General features: G+C 51.9%; 1 protein-coding gene across 5 annotated transcripts; it reads right to left on the bottom strand.

Annotated features, from left to right (window-relative positions):
- Window positions 1–656: 656 nt before the first annotated feature.
- Window positions 657–19946, bottom strand: P2RX1 (purinergic receptor P2X 1). 5 transcript variants are annotated; one of them, XM_053570699.1, is made up of 13 exons: window positions 19817–19946; window positions 18822–19120; window positions 7630–7777; window positions 7282–7353; window positions 6804–6873; window positions 6423–6519; window positions 6020–6100; window positions 5654–5795; window positions 3383–3510; window positions 2894–2984; window positions 2459–2524; window positions 1968–2069; window positions 657–1887 (listed from the first exon to the last, which is right to left on the bottom strand). In XM_053570699.1, exons 2-13 carry the CDS (start codon window positions 18956–18958, stop codon window positions 1822–1824), a joined length of 1200 nt encoding a protein of 399 aa, XP_053426674.1. In that variant the 5' UTR covers window positions 18959–19120; window positions 19817–19946; the 3' UTR covers window positions 657–1821. The 5 variants fall into 5 exon arrangements, with proteins under 5 accessions (XP_053426674.1, XP_053426673.1, XP_053426671.1 ...); XM_053570698.1 differs by lacking the exon at window positions 19817–19946 and adding an exon at window positions 19528–19608; XM_053570696.1 differs by lacking the exon at window positions 19817–19946 and adding an exon at window positions 19528–19603 and having other exon boundaries at window positions 18822–19200.
- Between the last annotated feature and the right edge of the window lie 582 nt (window positions 19947–20528).

Genomic DNA, 20528 nt, shown 5'->3' with positions numbered 1-20528 from the left:
CATATGTGGCTATTTGAATTAATTGAAAGTAAATAAAATAAAAACTTTAGTTCCTTAGTTGCACTGTCCACATTTCAAGTGCTCAGTGTCCACCTGTGGCTATTGGGTACCACACTGGGCAGCGCAGAGGGAGAACATTTCCATAATTGCAGGAAGTTCCGTTGGACACCACTGGTCTAGACAGAGCATGGTGATGGTGTGCCCAGAGACCCTATTTGGCTATAAGTCCAGATGGGAGGTCATGACCACAGCGGGACCCCTGGAGAATCCTTCCACATTATCTCCAGTCAAGGCCCTCCTCCCGTCTTTAGGATTCCCTGAGATCCCCCTTCTGGGATGGCCTGCCCCTTCCTCCCCACCATTTGATGAGGCCGCTCCTGAGCTTCTCTACTTATCCCAATGCCAGGCCTCTCACAGCCAGAGGAAGGCCTTCTGGAGGATTGGGAAGAGAGTCTGTGTCCTGTGGGGCCCATAGACAGGGGTGAACTGACCCATGACACTAACCCTGCTGGGCTGTGCATACAGATTGGCTCACTGCCACCCACCAGCATATCCAGAGGAACCTCGAAGATTGCCAGCCCCACATTTCACAGGTGGGCACACTGAGTTTCTGAGAGTCTGGACAGAAAGCACAGAAGCTACAGGTTTGTCCTCATTCCTTTATTATACCCCACCCTGGTTTTCCCCAGGCCTGGTGTTCAGACAGAGCCAGGCAAGCTATGTAAGCTGGGGCTGAGCCCAGGCAGGAAGCCCAGCATTCGGCTGAGGCTCCCACCCCAACCCGAGGTAGGTGAGTGAGGGTTCACAGCTGGAAGTGCTGTCCTGGCCAGACACACTTGGGGAAAAGCATTTCCCCATGGAGGTGACATGGCACAGACAGTGTGTCTGTGCTGGGACTGTAGGTGTGTTCAGATGATTGTGTGCACAGGTCTCTTCTGTTCAAATCTGCAGTGTGAATGGAGGGCTGTGTGCTTGTGGATGGTGTTGCATGTTGGGTTGTATGCATGAGACACCATGTAATACCTGGGCACATTACACACATGCTGAGGTGTTTAAGACCCTGCTCAATGCCTGTACCTGCCAGGGGGTACAGGCCTAGGGCTAAGTTTGGCACCCACTCAGGGGCATAGAGTCAGAAAGTTATAAGGCAGCAGCTCTTAAACTTAAGTCCCAAAATGGCCCAGGAAGTTTACTGTCCATGTGAATCATATGGTCAGCACTGAAGCTTTAGTTCGAGAGGTCTAGGGTGGACCTAAGTGCCTGCATTGTCTGTAAACTCCCCGGGGAAATCTCAGGCCCGGAAGAGACAGTGCTTGAGCAGAACTGTCCAAAAGAACCTTCTGCAATGACGAAAATGTTCTCTGCTGTCCTGCTTGGCAGCCACTAGCCACATGTGTCTATTGAGCAGTTGGAAAGTGGCTAGTTCTACTGAGGAACTAAATTTTTTATTTTATTCAATTTTATTTAAATTATATTTAAATAGTCCCCTGTGGCTAGTGGCTGCCACTTTGGAGAGCACAGATTGGGAAACTGAGGCAGTGGATGTATAATGAGGGCCCAAAGAGAAGCACGAAGCCAGGGTACAGGTGTGGGGGGGGACCCTTCCCAACCAGGAGCGGCTGAGACTGGGATGGGGCTCCCCTGGAGTGTGTGGCTAAAGTCAGAGCCCAGAATTGCACAGATCTCTCCTAGGGTCCATCACCATGAACTGCCAATAAACTGTTATCTGCTTGGCTGAGAGGGCTGGAGACTTCCTGGGGAGACGCCGATGGGCCTGCCTGAAGCCTCACGCTGAGTCCAGCCAGGAGCCAGGGCTGAAGGTCAGGATGTCTTCATGTTCTCCTGCAGGCCCAGGGTGGAGCTAGTGGCTGCGGGGTCACGCTCAGCCTGTATATGCAGTGGGGGGATGCAAGTCAGCCCTGGGGAAGCAGCTGCCCCCCCCCAAAATAACCCACAAACTCTCTTACCACCCCTGGTCCCATGTTCTCCGCGTATTTGAACTTCTTCTGCTTGTAGTAGTGCCTCTTGGGCAGGATATGGAGCAGCAGCAGGTCACAGAGAACTGTGGCCTGGGGGCGAGGAGGGGTGTGGGTAGAGCATGGGAATCAGGGTGCAGGTATAGAGCCTTGCACATCCATCCTCAGTTTCTGCTGACAGAGTCGCCCTGGCTGAAGCTACCTTTCTCTAGAGCTCAATATTGTGTGTGTGTGTGTGGGGGGGGAATGAGGCACTGCAGGATCCCCAGGGCACCAAGACAGCTACACCCCACATCTGTCCTGCCCTAGCTCTGGGCCTCAGCTGTCTTAGCTATACTGTGGATCTAGGGTGGTGGCTGGCCAGCTGCTGGCTCAATAATGAATAGACAGCATCAAGTTTTAGGGTGAGGGGCTTGCTGCCTCTGAGTGGTGAAGAGGAGGGGCTGACCTCAGCACAGTGATCTGATGACCCAAACACTTACCACCCCAAAAATGCCAATCCCAGAGCCAATGGTGGTCATTGTGGGGATGATATCAAACTTTCCAGCCTGGTGGTAGGACACAGGGAGAGAAGGGTCAACAGTCAGAGGGGACCAGGCTGAGAAAGGCCAACCATGGGACAAGGGGCTTCCCCACTCCTTGGCTATGAGCTTTCCCCACTGCCTGCTGCCCAGGCTCTGACTGTACACAGGTAACCAGCTGCCAGTCAGCAGACCGGGGTTTTGACATTGTGACCTTGGCTCTGCCTCCCTGGACCCAGAGAAATTGTTGGGAAGGCATGGTCACAGGCCGTGAAGCCTTGCCCTCAATATCCCCCAAGCCCTATTATTAGCATGAAGCCACCTGTCCTCCATAACTGCAGACACCCGAAGGCATTCACAGGAACAACAGCCAACCCCCTCACACTGGACACTCACCTTGCCATCCACCAGGATGTCAAAGCGAATCCCAAACACTTTGAAGAGGTGACGGTAGTTGGTCCCATTCTCTGCGAAGTGCCTGGCAAACCTTGGAGAAGGGATGAGGTGGAAGGAGGCTGATGGAGAACTTTTGTGGGGCTGGCCTCAGAGCATCAAGGATGCAGGAACCCTTAGAGGTCTGTGGATACAGCCCTATCCCAACCCTAGGCAGGCTCCCAGGCCTGATTCCAGGAATGCTGTACCCAACTCTTGCCCTAGTTCCAGATCTCAACAATTTCCCCAGCTAGTCTCAGACAGGTGCGTCTGAGACCCAGGGGCAGGGGATTCAGGCCTCCAATGGATTTCTCCCTGCTGGTTTCCTGTTTGGCCATTGGGTAGAATAGGAGCTGCCCAAGGTCCTCTGTTCCCCTCTGGGGACATTTGCTCAGCCCCGTGGGGTTCTTAAAGTAGAAAATAAGGATATGTTGGAGGGGGCCTGGCAGGCACCTGAAGTTGAAGCCTTGAGACAGACTTTTCTCCTCATACAGCCCGTGAAATTCGTAGATAGGTTTGCAATGTCGTACATGCCAATCCAGGTCACAGTCCCAGTCGATGGTGATGCCGACCACGCCACCCTACCAGAAACACAGGCATTTAAGATCTGAGATTTCAGAATCAAGAAACTCCTGTCTTATATCTGGTTCTAGCATGGTCTCGAAAAGGGAATATTTTTGTTTGAGAAAAGACACTGAGACTCTGCTTTGGGGTAGATGTCCTGTCAACCTCTCTGGTCTCACCACTCTCCCAGCACACTCTACACTCCAGTTTTCTGACCATTTCTAGAATACAAGTTCTTCTTACCTCAGGACCTTTGCACATGCTGTTTTCCTCTCCCTTATTTTCCATAGGCTGGCTTTTTCTCATCCTTCCCTGACAACCATCCCTAATCTAAAATCTTTGTTAGTCCCTACTGTTGTGGGAATAACTATATGTTTTCTTTTAGAACATTTGTCACTTTGTAATCAATCCCATTTTATTTTGTGTGATCATTTATTAAGCCATCTCCTCCAAAACTATAAGCCCTAGGAGGATAGAGCTGTCTGTCTCACTTGTAATTGACTCCTGGGTTCCTAGCATAAGTCACAGTATGGGAGGCAAGCAAGTAAATAGCTGTTGAATGAAAAAGTAAATGCGGGTTGGGAAGAGAACACTTGAGGAAGAGAAGCTCCTCTGGGACAGGTGGGGGAGGGCTGAGCAACAGAAGAAGAGTTGGGAGGTGCTCAGAGAAGGAGGCAGGAAGCTGGGCAACTTGGTACTAAGAAATTTGCAGAGGGGGCTGGCAAGATCTTTAGAAACAGGGGATCTAGCATGCAGCTTTTACGTTATATGTGTTGTTGTGATGTAACCCCCTTTCAGGGGTCAGCCAACTTCGAAACCCCCTCCAGGAGCAGCCAACTGAAGCCCATGCACGGAATCTGACCACGTCCATTGTGCACAGATCATCTGTGGCTGCTTCCTGCAGCAGCTGACTTTGGTAGTTGGCACAAGAGACCATACAGCCTGAAAAGCTGAAAATATTTACTGCTTCTTGAGAGAAAAAGTTTGCTGACCTTTTCTATAGACAAATTATAATGGGGGGGGGTTGTTTTTGTTTTTCTTTGTTAACATCTCAGAAAAGGAGTTATTTCCATCCCTGGATAGGCAGCTGCAAGAGCAGGGATAATAAGAAACATGTGGGAACAAGTACATAGGTTTGCCACCTGCTAGGCAGGACTGAGGTGTAGTCACAGATATGAACTCACTTGATCCTCCAGACAACTCCATGAGACTGGCACTATTGTTGCCCTCACTTGACAGGTGCAAAAGCTCAGATACACTGCAGTTATGACACTTATCTGAGTTTGAGCTGCTCATTAGGGCAGAGCTGGGATTTAAACCCAACCAGCCTGTACTATACTCCTTACAAGGTATTGCTTCTCTTGAAACCCTAGATGACTGTGTAACTCTCAGGGCACAGGATTTCTCAGAGCCAAGGGCTACGGGATTCAAGTTGCTTTTATCTAACATTTTTTTTTTTTTTTTTTGTAGAGACAGAGTCTCACTGTACCGCCCTCGGGTAGAGTGCCGTGGCATCACACGGCTCACAGCAACCTCTAACTCTTGGGCTTACGCAATTCTCTTGCCTCAGCCTCCCGAGCAGCTAGGACTACAGGCGCCCGCCACAACACCCGGCTTATCTAACATTTTTTATTTTAATTTTTTTTTTTTTTTTTTTGGTAGAGACAGAGTGTCACTTTATGGCCCTGGGTAGAGTGCTGTGGCCTCACACAGCTCACAGCAACCTCCAACTCCTGGGCTTAAGCGATTCTCTTGCCTCAGCCTCCCGAGTAGCTGGGACTACAGGCACCCGCCACAACGCCCGGCTATTTTTTGGTTGCAGTTTGGCCGGGGCTGGGTTTGAACCCGCCACCCTCGGTATATGGGGCCGGCGCCTTACCGACTGAGCCACAGGCGCCGCCCATCTAACATTTTTTAAATAGCAGGACATCAGCAAACATGCAGATACCGATTTCTGCCCACACTCATTCATTCTGGGCACCTCCTTTGCACCAGGTCCATGCCAGATCTGACCCTCCAGGGGCCCCAGTATTAGGGGACAGACCTGGACATATACTCAGCCCACCCCAGGGAGGCTTGGGACGATTAACTGGGCCTGAAAAGCCTTATTATGATCCTAGGTCCCAGTCCTCCCCACTTGCCTGGCACCATCCCCCATACCTTCTCAGCCAGGGTGCCAAAATTCTGGCCTGACTCTTGCACCACGTAGCCAAGTTTAAAGACAGGGCACAGCGGGTGCAGGGTCTTGTGATAGAGGCAGGTCTTCATGTAGGCAGCATCTACCTCCTCCACCAGGTTGCGCCTATGGGGATGGAGGATGTTGGCAGCATCAATGTGCACCCCAAGCTCTGGTGATTCCTCATGGGCTCCAGAAAACCCTGTTCTTCAGTAGCCCACCCCAGGGACCCAGGCCAGGTTTCTGCCTCCAAAGAGAAACCAGCAGGAACAGAGGGAGGCAGAGACAGTTGAAACCAGCTGGAGCAGCATCAGGAGCCGCCTGCATTTCTGCCCACATTTCCCACGGACCTGTTGACCTTGAAGCGTGGAAAGCTGATGCTGTTCTTAATGAAGAGAGTGAAGTTCTCGGCCTCTCGAAGAAGGGCAGGGCTGGAGGAGACAACACTCACTTGCTACCCCTCCCCAGGAGTTTCCCTGCGTGCCCCATGCATGGCGAGGGTGGTGGGGATGGTGGGGGCTGGGGATAGTGAGAGCACGCAGAATCCTCCTGCAGCCTTGGATAGTGGTGAGGTGGTGTGCTGTAATGGTAGGCTCACAGCCTCTGATCAGGGGACAGGGGTAATCTTTGGCCTGGGCCATGTGGGCAAGATGAGGAGGGGGTCAGAGAAAGGGGAGGCAGATCCTTTCCAGATCAGATCCCTCTCTGGACTGGAGATTCTGTTCCTAGCTCCTTGGAAGGACAGGGTGTTACCGTGGAACATTGTCATCCACTTCCACGGGGCACCAGCCAAAGATCTCACATGTCTTCACAGTGTCATTGAAGGGCACACACTTGCCCGTGCGGATGCCTGGAATGAGGGAGAAAGCCCTGGGTGCCCACCCCAAGCCAGGGGTGCAGAGGACGCTCCTCTTCTAGGATCCCCCAATAAGAGACAATCTAAGAGGAGCCAGAGGACAGAAATTTGACTGGGTCCAGTATAAGGCAGACCAACCCAGGGTGGCAGGAGTTCCCTAGAGAAGGACAACTTGGCAGGAGGGGTGTGGCAAGAGGCAGGTCAGAGCCAGGATGGGCCAGTAGGACAGCAGGGCCTGGAGCTAAGGGGGCCGTGGAGGGGACAAGAGGTTGCCTTACCTTGGGCCTTCCTTTCTGCCTTCCCAGGGGTGCAGCCACTGTCATCTCTGCACAGGCCCCCTTCCGGGTGCTGGGGGAAGGGAAAGCTACTGGCCCCAGGACCATTGTGTGGGGTCCTGAGAAGATCCCCCCTCTGGCATCCCTGGGGCCCTAGAGAAGGCGTAGGGCAGTTTCAGATCTCTTTCCTCCTGGGTCCTGCCCACACTGCTCTGCTGAGTACTCCTCGTGCCCAGCTGCCCATGGCCGTGGGTGGGAAGTTGAGGGATGAGGTTGGCACTAAGACTCCACCTCCTGCCTGGCACCCCACTAGGAGGGAAGACTCAGCACCGTCAGGGTTGACAGTTACTTACTGTTAATCTATGCCTAAAATTCTACCAGTGGGGACCCAGCAGGAAGCCTGTGCAGGTTCCCAAGGGGACCTCTCTTCATGGCATTTTTTCATATGGATCTAAGAAGGAGAGTGGGCAGAAGTTCTCACCTCTGCGCAGTAGCCTTGAACCTGCCTTGGGGTCACAATGAAGTTGGTCATGACCACGAAGGAGCTGTCCCCCTGAAAGGGAAGGGGAGGGTGGGGCAGGGCTGGGAGCTGGGAAGAACAGCCTGGGAACCCAAACACTGGCCCAACAGTGGCCTCAGAGCCCACACAACACCCAGCAGCCTCTGCATTCATGATGTCAAAGTGGGTTGATGTTACCAGGCTGCTTCTACCACTGGTTCACAGTCAGAGAAACAGAGGTCCAGAGAGAGATAGGAACAGGACTGGTCCCATGGGAAGGTGGGACACAGCCCCACCCAGCTTTTGAGCCCTGTGAGTGAAGGTGCTCACCTGGGCTGGGAAGACGTAGTCCGCCACATCCCAGACCTGGGGGCCAAGTCCCGGGAGCTGGGTCACAGCCAGGCCCTTGAGCTTCACAGACACACTGCTGATGAGGCCGCTTGACGTCTGATAGCCCTTCTCATAGACGAACACCCACCTGCGGGGCAGAGTGCCACAGGGAGTTGTGGTTCTGGCCCCAGCCCAACGTGTCATGGACTTCCCCTTGCTCTCCCTGGTGTGTCTCTGAGCCACTGTCTGCTCCTGATGCTAAGTCTTGGCCAGGAGGCAAGACAGCCTCGCCTGCTGCCCCCTGCTGGCCCGTGCCTGCAGTCTACTAATTCTGGGGGAGGAGGAGACCTAGATGCTTTCAGAAGCGTTTCCAAGAGCAGTTCTCTGGGACCTGGAGACCAAGCTTCTTAGACCTTAATCCTCCTTCTCAGAGAGCTCTTTGCTTCCTGAGGTTCTCCACCAAGAAACAGCTCTCACCAAGAGGATGTTGGCTAAGAGTCTGGTCTTTGGTGCCCAGCAGCTCTGATCTGAAACTTAGCTCCCCTATTCATTGGCCACTGGCTGTGTGATTTGTTGAAGGCTATTAAATCCTCCCTGCCACAGGCTTCTTTTCTTTTCTTTTCCTTTCTTTTTTTTTTTTTATTTCTTTCCTTTTCTTTTTTATACTCTTTTCTTCTTTTTCTTTTCTTTTTTTTTTTTTTTAGAGACAGAGTCTCACTTTGTCCCCCTCAGTAGGGTGCGTGGCGTCACAGCTCACAGCAACCTCCAACTCCTGGGCTTAGGAGCCCAACTCTCTTGCCTCAGCCTCCCAAGTAGCTGGGACCACAGGCACCAACCACAATGCCTGGCTAATTTTTTGTTGCAGTTTGGCCAGGACTGGGTTTGAACTTGCTGCCCTCAGTATATAGGGATGGCGCCCTACTCACTGAGCCACAGGCCCTGCCCATTCTTTTTCTTTTCTTTTTTTTGAGACAGAGTCTTGGGCATGATGGCTCATGCCTATAATCCCAGCACTCGAGGAAGCCAAGATGGGTGGATTGCTTGAGCTCATGAATTCGAGACCAGCCTGAGCAAAAAGTGGGATCCAGGGCGACAGCTTGAGGTCTGTCTCAAAAAAAAAAAAAAAAAGAGTGCCATGGAGTCAGCCTAGCTCAGAGCAACCTAGAACTCCTGGGCTTAGGCCAATCCTCCTGCCTCAGCCTCCCAAGTAGCTGGGACTACAGGCACCTGCCACAATGCCTGGCTAATTTTTAGATTTTTCGTAGAGACAGGGTCTCATTCTTGCCCAGGCCGGTCTTTTTTTTTTTTGGTAGAGACAGAGTCTCACTTTATGGCCCTTGGTAGAGTGCCGTGGCCTCACACAGCTCACAGCAACCTCCAACTCCTGGGCTTAAGCGATTCTCTTGCCTCAGCCTCCCGAGTAGCTGGGACTACAGGCGCCCGCCACAACGCCCGGCTATTTTTTGGTTGCAGTTTGGCCGGGGCTGGGTTTGAACCCACCACCCTCGGTATATGGGGCCGGCGCCCTACCAACTGAGCCACAGGCACCGCCCACCCAGGTCGGTCTTGAACTCCTGAATTCAAGTGATCATCCTGCCTCAGCCTCCCAGAGTGCTAGGATTACAGGTGTGAGCCATTGCATCCAGGGTGCTCAGTTTTTTCCTCTGTAAAATGGGAATAACAATGGTACTTGTAGTGGTGGTGGTAGTGGTTAAATGAGTGAATGCACGTAAAAACACTTAGAACAGGTAAGTGCTGTATGGACATTAGTTATCATTATTATTATTATACAGCATCCAGGCCCCCAGTTGAGTCTCCTATGGGAGTGGCTCAAGTTAGAGGTCTCTCTGCTTCTTGGGAAATTCTGGCCTTCCTTTCCCAGAATTCAGATTTCCCATTCCTTGAGTTCTACACTTCCTGACTGGAAGGTTTGATGGGGCTAACCTCCTTCTTAGTCCTAGTGGTAGACAGACGACTAAGACTTACCGATCACTGTTCCATCCTCCTGGTAACAGTGATGGGTCTATGGGTGGGCCCTGTCTCCTGCTGGTCCCAGATAGCAATTGGTGAGGCATGATAAATGCTCTTGATTCTCAGTGTCCTGAGCTTGCCACATCATCTCCAGCGAAGCGTCATGACATCACCCTTCCCCCACACTCCTTAGGTCCCTTCTTCCAGGAAGACTTTTGGCTCTGTGCCCAAGTTTGAAGAAGCTGTTGTGGGGTGGGGGTGGGGGGGGAGCTGCTCTATATTCTGAAGCCCTTTGCAGGAGACATCACTTCCCTCCCTCTTGGCACGTAATATCCTAGCAGCATTTCTCTCTTTGCCCAGTACCAACTCATAACATAGTTGGGGAAACTGAGGCTTGGGGGAGTGTTCCTCCCAAGGATCTGAGGCCATCACGGAGGCAGACCGCCCGAGCGTGAGGTGCCCCGGGCTATGCCCTCTTCACGGAGCAGCACTGGCTTCAATGTGTCTCCCAGGAGCCAGAGCACAGATGGCAAGTAGAACCACACTAAGGCTCCATGCGAGGGCTGACTAGTTTCCAGGCTGTGTCTACCCCTAGGGATGCCTGTCTTGAGGGTCAAAGGGAAAAGTCAAATTGGCATTAATGACCTTGGTTCTGGCAATGATAGAATGACTATGGTGCCAGGCTCACTCCTCCTAAAACATGGTTTGTAACCTAGCTTTGTTACCACTCAGGAAGGCCACCAAGGAGTCCCAAGGTCAAAGACACTGGCATCATCAGAAGTTCCTCCCCTTTCAGAAATAATCTTTCCTAGGCTTTCTACCTGGTCCTCAGCAATGCCCTGTTCTGGGGCTCTCTTTTCCTCTGGCTCTTTGTGGGAGAGGGCACATGGTGGAAAAGCTGAAGGTCAGGTATCAGCCCTGCTGTTCCCCAACTTGGGCACAGTGGCTCATGCCTTTGCACTCATGCAAAATTAATGTAGCTTCAGAGTAGAGTCTAAACCTCTCTGAGCCCTAGTTTGCTCAGTAAAACAGAGATGATGGCCTCTGTTTTACCTCAAAGACACTGCTCACTCAATAATTAGCAAGGCCCTACTATATACTCAGTCCTGGGCTCCAGGGGGAAAAAAAGCATCTTGGTAATTAAGTGGGGGAAGTTTCTGTGAGTTTTCTTTAAAGAAATTAGCATAATGCCTGGCACACAATGGACACCTAATAACTAAAGTCTCCTATTTTCAAGTCTCTGGTACTGCTGCATTAATTCCTCTCTCAATGGCAATCTGCCCCAGTCACCTGGCTTGCACTCATGGCCCAGACAGAACCCCAAGTAAGCTGTCACTTACTCTCGCCTGAGATTCAATCCAACATGTTCATTTAGTCATTCAACAAATCTGTATTTATCAAACCTCTATTATATGCCAAGCACTGGTCTAGTCACTAAAAATACAGAAGTGAACAAACAAAATCCTGTACTCAGGGAACTTACCCAGATGCTCCCCAGCTTACAATGGGACTACATCCCAATAAACCCACTATAAGTCAAAAATGCATTTAATACCCCAATAAACCCATTACAAAGTCAAAGAATTGCAAGTCAGATATTCATAAATCTAGTTGCCCCTCAACTTATGACCAACCCATCATGAAGTTGAGAAATGTTAAGTTGAACCATGCAAGTCAGGGACCATCTGTATATAAATGTCAGCATTTCTATTTGGTGACTTGCATCTTCCCTCCCCCTGACCTCAGACATCTCACAGGTACCTTTTAGAAACAGTCCTGATGTTCTTCAAAAAGTTAAGCATGGAATTTCATTAGCCCAGCGATTCTGCTCCTAGGTATATACCCAAGAGAAATAAAAACATATCCATACAAAACTTGCACACGAATATTCATGGCAGCATTATTCATAAGAGCCAAGAAGTAGAAACAACCTGAATGTCCATCAGCTGATGAATGGTTAAACAAAGTGTGATCTAGGCTGTGCACTCTGGGAGGCCGAGGTGGGTGGATTGCCTGAGTTCAGGAGTTCAAGACCAGCCTGGGCAAGAGTGACACCCTGTCTCTAAAACTAGCCAGCTGTTGTAACTGAGGCAAGAAGAGGATTGCTTGAGCCCCAGAGTTTGTGGTTGCTGTGAGCTATGTTGCATTCTCCCGAGGGCAACAAATTGAGGCTTTGTCTTAAAAAAAAATGATCTAGCTATACAATGGAATATTATTTAGCTATAAAAAGTAATGAAGGCTGGATGTGGTAGCACATGTGTGTAATCTCTGCACTTTGGGAGGCTGAGGCAGGAGAATTGCTTGAGGCAAGAAACTTGAGACCAGCCTGAACAGGTTATAAGATCCCATCTCTATAACATTTAAAAAAAATTTGCTGGGTGTGGTGGCACTCACTGGTAGTCCTAGCTACTTAGAAGGCTAAGGCCAGAGGATTGCTTGAGCCCTGAAGTTCAAGGTTACAGTGAGCTACAATTATGCCACTGCACTCCAGCCTGGGTGACAAAAAAAAATCCTGTCTCTAAAAACAAGCAGAAAAGTAATGAAATACTGATCCAGGTTATAACCAACCAAAATGGACAAGCCTTGGGGCGGTGCCTGTGGCTCAATGAGTAGGGCACTGGCCCCATATACCAAAGGTGGTAGGTTCAAACCCAGCCCCGGCCAAACTGCAACAACAACAAAAAATAGCCAGGCGTTGTGGAGAGAGCCTGTAGTCCCAGCTACTTGGGAGGCTGAGACAAGAGAATTGCTTAAGCTTAGGAGCTGGAGGTTGCTGTGATCTGTGACACCACGGCACTCTGCCGAGGGCAATAAAGTGAGACTCTGTCTCAAAAAAAAAAAAAAAAATGGACGCCTGGGAAACATTATGGTAAGTGAAAGAAAAAGACACAAAATACCACAAATTGTATGATTCTATTTGTATGAAATTCTCAGAACAAGCTAAGTAGGCTGTGAAAAGAAAAATGGGAGGAAGGATTGCTAATGGGTCGAGAGTTTCTTTTTGGAATAATGAAAATATTCTGGAATTAGATGGTGGTGATGGTTGCATAACTCTGTGAATATACCAAAAACCACAGAGTTGTATTTTTTTTAAAAGAAGGATGACTATTATGGTAGATGAAATCTATCTCAACGCATTGTTCTAACCACTATACAGACAAGAATTCAGCTGGGGCTCGGCGCCTGTGGCTCAAGCAGCTAAGGTTCCAGCCACATACACCTGAGCTGGTGGGTTCGAATCCAGCCCGGGCCCGCCAAACAACAATGACGGCTGCAACCAAAAAATAGCCAGACGTTGTGGCGGGCACCTGTGGTCCCAGCTACTTGGGAGGTGTAGGCAGGAGAATCGCTTGAGCCCAAGAATTGGGGGTTGCTGTGAGCTGTGATGTCATGGCACTCTACCCAGGGTGACAGCTTGAGGCTCTGTCTCAAAAAAAAAGAATTCAGCTGGACCAACCTAAACTCCTCATTTCCCCTTAGAACTTGCTCCTCCTGGGTCCTCATCATGGAGGACAGTGCTGTCCCTACCTTATCACCCAGGCTCAATGCTTAGGCATCATCCTTACCCCCACCCTTCCCATCATGCCCAGTTCTTTGGGTCCCTCAGTCCTTCCTATCCTCCCTGGCTTTCATCAAAGGACCCAGAGGGGCTAGATGTGGGGAGGCTGAGTAGTGGGAAGAGCTGGGGCAGGTGCTGAGGGCAGCTTAGCACAGAGTTGAGAGGACAAGTCAAGTGGCTGCTGGGACATGGGGGCCATAGACAAGAGTCATCTTTATGAGGCATAGGTTGGTTGGGCAGCCTTGGGTAGGGGCAAGACTAGACTCCAGGCCTGGGAGGGACCTGAGCTCGGAGCTGGAGCCCACAGTGGGGGCTTGGAAGTTAATAAAGATGTAACCTGCAGACAAGTCAAGCCAAGAGTATGTGCTTTAAAATTCTTTGCGTCACCAACCTCTAAAAACCAAGAGGTTTCTTTCATGCATAAATTCCAATTTACCACTTCTCTTGAGGATTCAGAAATTCTGGCCATGCTGGGTACATGTCACTTAATGCCAGTGACAGACAGAGCTGAGCAGTGGGCACCTCAGGGTGCGGGATGGTGACATCTGTCATCACCGCCTCTCTCTCAGGTACAGTCTCATTCTCTCTTCCCACCACTGCTGCCTCTTCACAGCTGTCCTGCCTCTGGCCTGCACCCCAATCCTGCCTGCCCCAGTCCCTCCCCTGTAGATGTCGTCCATGGCTCCCCACTGCTAGCAAGAGAAATTCCACGTTCCTCAGCCCCACAAACACCAGTGGCCCTGCTCACCCCTCCACATCTCCCTTGGACTCTTTTTTTGCTTCCTTCAGCCTAGTCCTAGTGACTCTTTTTCTAGCACTTTTGTTCACACTCTGCTTCTAAGCAGGGGCCACAGGAGTGGGCGCACACCAGCCTCCTCCAATCAGGGCATCCCATTTCCTTGGCCACAATAATTGGTTCTCGGCTGACCACATAACCCAACTCCCACTGGCAAGAGTTGGATGGGGCTTTTGCTGGAACCCTGGAGAAGGAAGTGACTGTGCCAGGGGAATGACTCAGTTGGTGAGATGTTAGCTTGGAGCTGCTGGTGGCCATTTTGCCACTATGAACACAGAGAATGTGCCTGAAAGCAAAGCCCCCACAAAGCACAGGAGAACAAGATGAGGAGCCTGATCCTAGATAGCTTCATCTGAGAGCCCAAACTGGACCAACGTGAATTCCTTATCTCCCCACAGACCTTCCCTCCTGTGCGCTTAACCGCAGAGTCCAGCCAGGCTTGAGGCCCATATTGATTTCTTAGATAAACCTGTCGATATCCCCACAGTCCCTTTAAATCCTGTTGAACTGGCTTGTGGACATGGGAATCCAAGACATTCTGGCTAAATCACCTTCATCTCTGCCCTCTCTCTCTACCCACCCTGAGTCCTGCCTCTGTCCCCTGGTACATCCCTGGACACAAAGATGCAGAACTGGCCCCTCATGCATTTTTCCCAGAGATAATTTGTATTTATCCTTATCACTGATAGAGAGGTTCCATGATCCACTTGGAGATCTCAGAACATGTGATTTCAAGAGCTCTGTGTGGGGCTTGGCAGCCGTAGCACAGTGGCTATGGTGCCAGCCACATACACTGAGGGTGACAGGTTCAAATCTGGCTTGGGCTAAACAACTACAACAAAAAATAGCTTGACATTGTGGTGGGTGCCTGTAGTCCGAGCTACTTGGGAGGCTGAGGCAAGAGAATCACTTAAGCCCAAGAGTTTGAGGTTGCTGTGAGCGGTGACGCTACGGCACTCTACTAAGGGCGACATAATGAGACTCTGTCTCAAAAAAAAAAAAAATGCTCTGTGTGTAGGTGCAGGGGATGAGTGAGAACTGAGGTGAGATGAGGCCCAGAGGGACTGGAGAGAAAGCCAAGAGCAGATCTGCCTTGCCTAAATCCCCAGGTGTTGGCTCATGACTGGTCACCTCTTCCGAGAAGGTTCCTCTACCTAAGCAACATTTCCACATCTCCAATGACCCTCCTATGTGATGCAGCTAGACCACCCCTCTCCAATACCAACCAAGGCCCCCCAAGCAGAATGTCCCAGCACACCCCTGACACGGGCCTTCTGGTTCATAGATGACAGCACATTGCCCACACAACTCCAGGGATAGAGAGCTCCTCCCTTCTAGGGGACAGCTCTAACAGTGAGATCATCTTAAAGGGAGCCCAAAGAGCAGTGTGGCTCACGCCTGTAATCCTAACACTCTGGGAGGCCGAGGCAGGAGGATTGCTTGAGCTCAGGAGTTCAAGACCAGCCTCAGCAAGAGTGAGACCTTGTCTCTACTAAAGATAGAATTAGCTGGGCATCATATCAGGCACCTGTATTCCCAGCTACTCTGGGAGGCTGAGGTAGGAGGATTGTTTGAGCTCAAGAGTTCAAGACTAGCCTGAGCAAGAGTCTCTACTAAAAAAGAGAAAAAATTCATTGGTTGTGGTGGTGATTACCTGTAGTCTCAGCTACTCCCAACCACTCATAAGGCTGAGGCAGAACAATCGATTTAGCCCAAAAGTTTGAGGTTGCAGTGAGCTAGGTTGATGCCTTGGCACTCTAGCCTAGGTGACAGAGGGATATTCCATCTCTTAAAAAAAAGAAAAAAGCATCATCTTTCTTTTTTTTTTTTTTTTTTTGTAGAGACAGGGTCTCACTTTATGGCCCTCGGTAGAGTGCCGTGGCCTCACACAGCTCACAGCAACCTCCAACTCCTGGGCTTAAGCGATTCTCTTGCCTCAGCCTCCCGAGTAGCTGGGACTACAGGCGCCCGCCATAACACCCGGCTAAGCATCATCTTTCTTAGCTCAGTTTTCTAGAGGCTTGAGCCCACTTGCTCCTTGCACTTGCCCAGGACTTCCTAGAAGAGCATGACCGATGGACCACCACAGCCTCAGTTTCCCTCCTCAAAGTCTGGTTGGGTTCTCGGCAGCTCAGTCTCTCTGTCTCTGTCTTAGTAACTCTCTCTCCACCTCTAGGTGCCAGGGCCTCTGTCCCTTCATCTGAGTTTCTGTGCTCCCTTGTTTGGCCCTCTGTCCAGTTTTGTTTCTCTGTCTACTCATCCTACCCCTGGGCTTTGTCCTGTCTCTGGACAGGGGCCCAGAGTTCTGTGTGCTCTCCTCTCTCTCTCCCCTCTGTCCCCCTGCAAATGCTCACAGGACCAAACATTCAGACAGATATCTGGGAAAGGAGATGGAACTTAAAACCAAGCTCTCTTCAGGAAAGAGCTAACTGCTGAGCTGAGTGCAATGTTTTTAGAGAGGTCCGCTCCAATCCACAACCAATGAAAGAACAGTTAGGAAATTGAGGCCTGATACATTGAGATCAAGTCCAGGCTGTGTTGAGGTTTGGTCTGCACTTGCAGGCTACCAGTTGAGGGGTTAGTGCAGCACTGGGAAGCAGCCAGATGGGGGCACCAGAGACAGCAGAAGCCACAGCCCAAGCATGAGCTGGGAGACTGGGCTTGTAGCTGGAGTGGTCCCGTTGGGACACTATGCCTTCCCTCTCTGCTGGTGACTCTGCCAGGTCAGTGCCCCTCTCTGGGGGATGTTTTCTTTTTTTTTTCTTTTTTTTTTGTAGAGACAGAGTGTCACTGTACCGCCCTCCGGTAGAGTGCCGTGGCGTCACACGGCTCACAGCAACCTCCAACTCTTGGGCTTACGCGATTCTCTTGCCTCAGCCTCCCGAGCAGCTGGGACTACAGGCGCCCGCCACAACGCCCGGCTATTTTTTTGTTACAGTTTGGCCGGGGCTGGGTTTGAACCCGCCACCCTCGGCATATGGGGTCGGCGCCCTGCTCACTGAGCCACAGGCACCACCCCGGGGGATGTTTTCTTTCCAGGATATCAAGGCTGACTGTGGAGCCATGCAGATGCAGCTGGGTTCAAATTGTGCTTTAGCCTCTTACTAGCTGTGAGATCCCTGCTGAAGCACTGTGCTTCAGAGCCCTGCTGACTCTGAGAAAAGCCATGTCCACCTGGAAGCTGATCAGACTGTCTCAGGAGGAAAGAAGGGGATGAGAGAGGTAATGAGGTCCCAGTCACTGTAGGTGTGTGTTCAGGGCTGGGTGGCAGCTTCAGCTGCAGCTGCAGCTGCTGGGGGACTGTCCCTTCCACTCTGATAGTCTGTGACCAACACATAAGAGGGCCCTGATGCTGCTCACAGCTGATGGTCTGAAAGCAGAAACAGGGAACCATGTGGGGCAGAGTGAGGCAACATTCTCCCAGCCCCTTTGGGGGAGGCTAGGCCTGAGGAAACAACCTCTCTCTTGTCTCAAGGATCAGGAGTGAAGCTCATGATAGACTTTCAGGCCCACCCTGTGCCTGGCATCCCATCAGCACTCCCATTGGAAAGGCTTCCCAGAACTCTTGGAGGAGGAGGGCTGAGCAGAGGCCCAGGGTTCAGGAGACTCCACTTCTAACCCTAGATTTGCTGCTGACTTGCCAGAGACCTGTAAACCCCACTGCTCCTCTCTGGGCTTCAGTCCCTCCCAAGTTCAACCAACATCACAGATGTCAAATTGGTTTGTGAAAAAGAGGGATGCTGAGTCCTGGCCCCAGCTCTACCTGACAAGCTCTGAGGCTTTGGAGGCTGCCAAGGGCAGAGGGAAGGCTCTTTGGAATGCCAGGAGTTCTCAGGGACCATTGTTTGGGCCCTGCTCACCCTATTCATGGCTCCATGTAGTAGTCCTGGTTTGAAACCACAGCAAAAAATGGGGACTTGGAGACCAGAAGGGCACAGCCCTCAGAATCACACAGCAAACTCCGGCTAGGGCTGCCAGGTGCCCCTTTGGGCCTCTAGGAGCCCTTTTCACAGTCACTGTGAGGGAACACAAGGCATCACACACAGGGGACGTGCATCAGGCATCCAGCAGCTCAGACCCAGGCAGGCAGGGGCACAGCCACATGCACACATGCACACATGCACATATAGGCACCTAGGCCCAGGGATGTACCCAGCAGCCACACCAGTTGGGCACACGCCCAGACACATGAGGGCATGTGTGTGGACACAGAGCACTGGGTAGGACACACATGACACACATCTATGTGGCCACACCAGCACACTCACATGTGTAAGACCCTACCAGGAACAGCCATACTGATTTCAGGAAAATGGCCTTAGCATGGTCCCCAGGACAGCCAGACCGCAAGAATCCCTCCCTGCTTCTGAACCTGTACTCCTGGCACAGTGAGACCCGTCCAGAAATCCCCAGAAAGGAACGAGTTGTCATCCCTGTGACCAGAAGTCACCTCCATCCTCTGCCTGATGTGCCACCCATATAAGGCACCAGGTGTTGAGAAATTGAGGATTTCTCTGCTCCCAGGAACTCAAACATTCCAGGATGTCCCTCATTTAGGCAGGGAAGGTGCCTCTGTCTGTTAGTAGCAGCCTGGTTTGGCGAGAGGTCACAAGTAGGACTCAGAGGCTGTGGTCCGTGGGGTCCTGGCTCCAAAGGCCTCTTACCACTTGAACGAGCCATTAACACTGAGCGGGTTCCTTCCTTCCCCTCTTGCCTCATGACCCCATCTCAACAGTGAGTTACAAGGGTTTTCTAGTCCTTTTGCCTAGCACAGAAGCTTGTTGGGAAGGCCTTCCAATGGACAGAAAGAAAGAGGGGCCCCTTGGCGTGACAGGAGGCACCCCAGAGCCTGGGGGCCAGACTCACCCGATGACGTAGACCAGAACCACGAGCTGAATCAGTCGGAAGACAACGCCCACCTTCTTGTTGCGCACAAGCACCATGCGGGGAGTGTCATACTCAAAGAAGAAGGCGGCCAGCTCCTCCTGGACCCGCTGTGCCATGGTGGGCCCAGCTGGGGCGCAGAACTGAGCCCCTGTGTGGCCTCTGCTCTCAGGGTAACCCAGGTGGACAGCAGAGCTTCCAGGACCTTCCCAACCTCTTAGCAAGAGCAGGGCAGGGCGATTGGGGCCACAGGGCAGCTGTCAGAGGTCAGGTAGAGGCACCTGGGTGGGGAGAGAGGATCTTTGGGTGGTCAGAGCAGCTCTTGGCCCCTGGAAGGCAATGGCCTGCAGGCCAGCTGATCCTGTGGACAAATAAATTCCCAAAGATAGATGGGGGCGGGGCCGGTGGGGCCACCCAAGTCCAGCCCCACTGCCCCTCCTGGCTCTGCTTGGGCCCTGCTAGGCCTCCGGAAACAGGGAGCTGTTGGCAGGAAACCACCAGCCACCCATCACAGGGGCAAAGATAAAGCTATTGGGCACTCCCCCCATGCCACTCCCCACCCCAAACCTTGCAGGACATGGCTCTGGCCAGGGCCTGGGGAAGCTGGAGTGGCCTCAGAATAGAGCCCACTGCCCAAGACCAGATACTCATCCCCATCCCCACATACCAACCTCCACCAATAGCCCACCCTGGTTGGCAGCTCAGTCCCCGGGGGCCTGCAGGGAGTAGGGCAGAAGAAGAAGGATGGTCACCTCCAGTTCTGCTGTCCGGTGCTTCCCCAACACTTCCTGACTCGTGGCAGAAGCCCCACCCCTGTTCTTGTAAACCACCTCCGTCTACCGGTCCCTCTGAGTCCAAGCCTGGCCTGTGCCCTCTCGACCTCAGCGCTGGGCTGTCATATTTGCAACCCTCCTTTCCAACCATCAGAGGGGGAGAGGAGACAAGTGCTCACACAAGTCATGTGCCACATCTGTCACCTGTTGCTGTTGAGGGCCGCAAAGACCCAGCTGGGAAAGCCTGGCTTCAGCCGTCCCTGGCTCTGCCACTCATTGGCTGTGGGCCATGGGTGAGTTGCCTGCTTCCTCATCTGTCAAGCCAGGAAGATAAGGGCACTTTCCTCATAGGTCAAGGCCCCTAGGGGATAGGTACCAACAACAAGGGACAGAAAACTTGAGGCCACTATGGAGTGTTGGGTACAGTCCCCTGGCAGCCCTTATCCTCCCCTGAGGGGCTGGGATGAGCAAGGGGTCCCCTATTAGTTCTCTAGGGCCAGAGGTTTCCCTGCCCCCACCTCTCATTTTGCAGATGAAGAAACTGAAGCTCAGAGAGGAGAAATGGGTTGCCCAAGCTCACCCTGGGCAGTACTGAAGGTTCAAATTTGAAGCAAGGGCCTCCCTTTCAGCACCCGCTTCTCCGAAGTTGGACATGTCCCACCCTGAGGGTTGAAAAGGAGTCTTCTTCCTGGCCATTAGCTGGAAATTGCTCTGGGCAGGGAGCCAGGACCAGGGCGGGAATCCCAGCCTGCTGAATGAATGGAGCTGCTCCCCACTACAACAAGGGGTCACCCACAGAAGACAGGCATACGACCCCCTCCCAGCACCCAGACCAATCCCTCCTCCTCAGATAAATCAGCCTCATCCTGCACAAGGTCTCTGCCAACCCAGCAGGGGAAGGGAAGGAGAAGCACAT

Source organism: Nycticebus coucang, chromosome 18, assembly GCF_027406575.1.
Source record: "Nycticebus coucang isolate mNycCou1 chromosome 18, mNycCou1.pri, whole genome shotgun sequence".
NCBI lineage: Eukaryota > Metazoa > Chordata > Mammalia > Primates > Lorisidae > Nycticebus > Nycticebus coucang.
The sequence above is the reverse complement of the archived record's forward strand: the minus strand, read 5'-3'. Positions and strand labels throughout refer to the sequence as shown.